General features: G+C 38.0%; 1 protein-coding gene across 1 annotated transcript; it reads left to right on the plus strand.

Annotated features, from left to right (window-relative positions):
* Positions 1-2,826: 2,826 nt before the first annotated feature.
* LOC106883704 (mitogen-activated protein kinase 11-like) lies at positions 2,827-3,478 on the plus strand (the record flags this gene model as incomplete). The annotated part of the gene is made up of 1 exon (XM_052971270.1): positions 2,827-3,478. A coding segment is annotated over exon 1 (516 nt), but the record flags the coding sequence as incomplete, so codon positions are not given.
* Between the last annotated feature and the right edge of the window lies 1 nt (position 3,479).

Below are 3,479 nucleotides of genomic sequence, written 5' to 3' on the forward strand. Positions count from 1 at the left end.
AACAAATAGTAAATGAGTATATGCATATATACGTACAGGTATGTGCATACCGACATCCACCTGTATGTATAGGTGCATATCTGGGTACAGGACATTGCAAACAAAACGTAGACGAGAAAACACAAGCCACATAGAGAACATTCTTCTTCATCAGCTACCCCCGTATAATATACATATATATATATATATATATATATATATATATATATATATATACACACAACATATATGTATTATATATATGTATGTATGCCTGTATATATGTGAGATAATTTTCAGTATTAAAGTGAAAGTAATGCAGTGAAAATATGACATTACAACATACAGTGTGTACTTATGTACACATACTCACACACACACACACACATATATATATATATATACATATGTGTGTGTACATACGTATGCGTGTGTGTATGTATGTTAATATGTACACATATATGTATATATATTTGTGGGTACATACGTATGCGTGTGTGTGTGTGTGCATGTATATTTGTTTATATGTATTTATATGTACACATATTTATGTATATATATATAAGTGCGTGTGTCTGTGTACATTGTATGCGCGCGCGCTTGCGTCAGTGCGTGTGTGTGTGTGTGTGTGTACAAACATACATTATGTGGGTGATATTTTCAACCGAGACGTTACAATCTAATCTGTTCCTTCAGGTGCCTGAATTCTGAGTATTTTTATTTTTTTTTTTTTTTTTTTTTTTTACTTGTTTCAGTCTTTTGACTGCGGCCATGCTGGAGCACCGCCTTTAGTCGAAGAAATCGACCCCAGGACTTATTCTTTGGAAGCCTAGTACTTATTCTATCGGTCCCTTTTGCCGAACCACGAAGTTACGGGGACATAAACACACCAGCATCGGTTGTCAAGCGATGTTGGGGGGACAAACACAGACACACAAACACACACACACACATATATATATATATACATATATACGACGGGCTTCATTCAGTTTCCGTCTACCAAATCCACTCACAAGGCTTTGATCGGCCCGAGGCTATAGTCGAAGACACTTGCTCAAGGTGCCACGCAGTGGGACTGAACCCGGAACCATGTGGTTGGTAAGCAAGCTACTTACCACACAGCCACTCCTGCGCCTATGAATACGAAAAAAGAAAGACTCTTTTTTTCAGTAATTAATAATAAATACAAAAATGATAGATCTTAGCCTTCCAAATAAAACCTGTCCCGCTTCTATACTTTTACTTACGTCCACATGGTGCCTCCTCCACATGGTGCCTCCTCCACATGGTGCCTCCTCCACATGGTCTCTTTTACCGAACCACTAAGTTACGGGGACGTAAACACACCAGCATCGGTTGTCTACCAAATCCACTCAGAAGGCTTTGGTCGGCCCGAAGCTATAGTAGAAGGCACTTGCCCAAGATGCCACGCAGTGGGACTGAACCCGGGACCATGTGGTTGGTAAGTATGAACATATATTTACTAGATTACTGATATCTATCAATGGTTTTCCCCATTGTGTTGACGTGCCAGTTTCTGTCATTAACAAAAATGTCACTACGTTTGCCGACACGCGTATGCTAGTTTTAATACAATACACCATTTCCTCAAAAGAAAGAAAGAAAAAGGAAAAAAGTAGAAATCTCATAGGGTTCATTTAATCATTGGTTAGCAGTATCAGACCCTACCCCACTTGGGTACTATTAAAGCAGCACGGACCCGAACGCGCAGTCGCGCGTCCGGGACCGTGCTGCTTTAGTAGTACCAGTAATGATTTGGCTGTTATTTCTAGCATATCGAGTAATTGTGTTATTTAACCTCTAGGCAATATTAATCCAGCTTCTCACTATCATAAAGCGCATTGCAATAACCCTAACCCTGGTGATGGTCACAACCGGAGCGCTTAAAAAAAGACTAGCTACAGCTTTAAGGCTTTAGGAAAAGAGTGGATGGTCACAGTTGGAACGCTTTTAAAAATCAAGATAGTCATGGTTTGAGCCCTCTAGATAAAAGCTTGCTTTTGTGCATCGGCGCGCGCATGTGTAAAAAAATCGGGCTCGTTCTTTTCGATTTTGTAAATATTTTATTCTGGTTTCCCGACGTCCTAAATTGCAGGTGAAACTCGACCCAGATTTAGACATAAAATTTATGAGTTGTTTTGCATATTTATGTCTAAATCTGTGATCAAAGAGTCCAGCCGTGTCCATTCCATCGGGAACATTGTCCAATATCATTTTTCTCTCTCTTTTGCATTAATAAAAATTTAAAAAATGTCAATTGAGGTAAAACCTTACTGCTATTTCTAACAAAATAAAATACGTAAAGCTCCCACGTTATTATTCATTCGATATAACAAAAAGAAACTAGTTTTGTAATCTCTACGTGGTTGCTTCACTTGCTAGAAATAGCAGCACTATCTCATTTAATGCACACTCGGTTGTTTTATATTATGCACATAATTGTTTGCGTTTTTTTCTTCTCACGAACCGAGATGGAAGCCTCTACGTGGGTGCCTACGAAAAATTAAATGAGCTGTTATAAAGGACTTTCTTCTATAATATAACATAATATAATATAATACAATATAATATTTAAATTAACGAAATTAAGTATCTAGGTCATTATAAATTCAGTGCGCAAACTTTGAACGGTTTTTTTCTCTATATCCAACAAAATATTTTATAATCAGTAACGATATTATATTTCGTGATCAGTAAAATACCTCTAAATAAGAATTTCTTCTTAACACGTGTTAAGAGGAAAACTAACATACTTTCTTCGAATTCAGCTATTTATAGAATATCAAAAATTCTCGGGGAAATATAGTTTTTCCCGTTATCTTCGAGGCTAACGTTATAAATATTGTCATCTCGTTCGCCTTAGCTCATAATTGTTTTGAAAGCTGGAGAGAAGAGTCATCGCGTAATACTTCCCAGGATTTGTAACTAATTATAAAGGTGCAGAAAAGAAACAGATCCAATGGACCACATCCCGCAGTCCTTCGAAGTCACCGAGGAATTCGGTATTAAATGGACGCATCCAAACTGTTACAGTTGTCTGGAATATATAGGAGGAGGCAGTTTCAGCAATGTGTCTATGGCTCATAACAAACTTAGTAACTCCACAGTGGCCATCAAAAAACTGTCACGGCCGTTTGCCACGTTAATGGACACTAAACGTACATACCGCGAAGTATGTTTGCTAAAGCACATGAAACACAAAAATGTCATCGATCTGGTCGATATATTTACAACAGCAATATGTAAAAACGATCTGGATAATCTCTACCTTGTTTCCACATTCTATCCGAGAGATTTGAAAATGATGTTGGAAAGCGAGGAGATGGGGTTACCCCTCATCAGGTCCTTGGTCTACCAAATATTCTGCGGACTTTATTATATTCATTCAGCTGGGGTCATCCACCGTGACTTAAAACCCAGCAACATCGGTGTTACTGCTGATAATTGCATCAAAATTATGGATTTTGGCCTGGCCC

This window comes from Octopus bimaculoides, chromosome 10 (assembly GCF_001194135.2).
Source record: "Octopus bimaculoides isolate UCB-OBI-ISO-001 chromosome 10, ASM119413v2, whole genome shotgun sequence".
Taxonomy (NCBI): domain Eukaryota; kingdom Metazoa; phylum Mollusca; class Cephalopoda; order Octopoda; family Octopodidae; genus Octopus; species Octopus bimaculoides.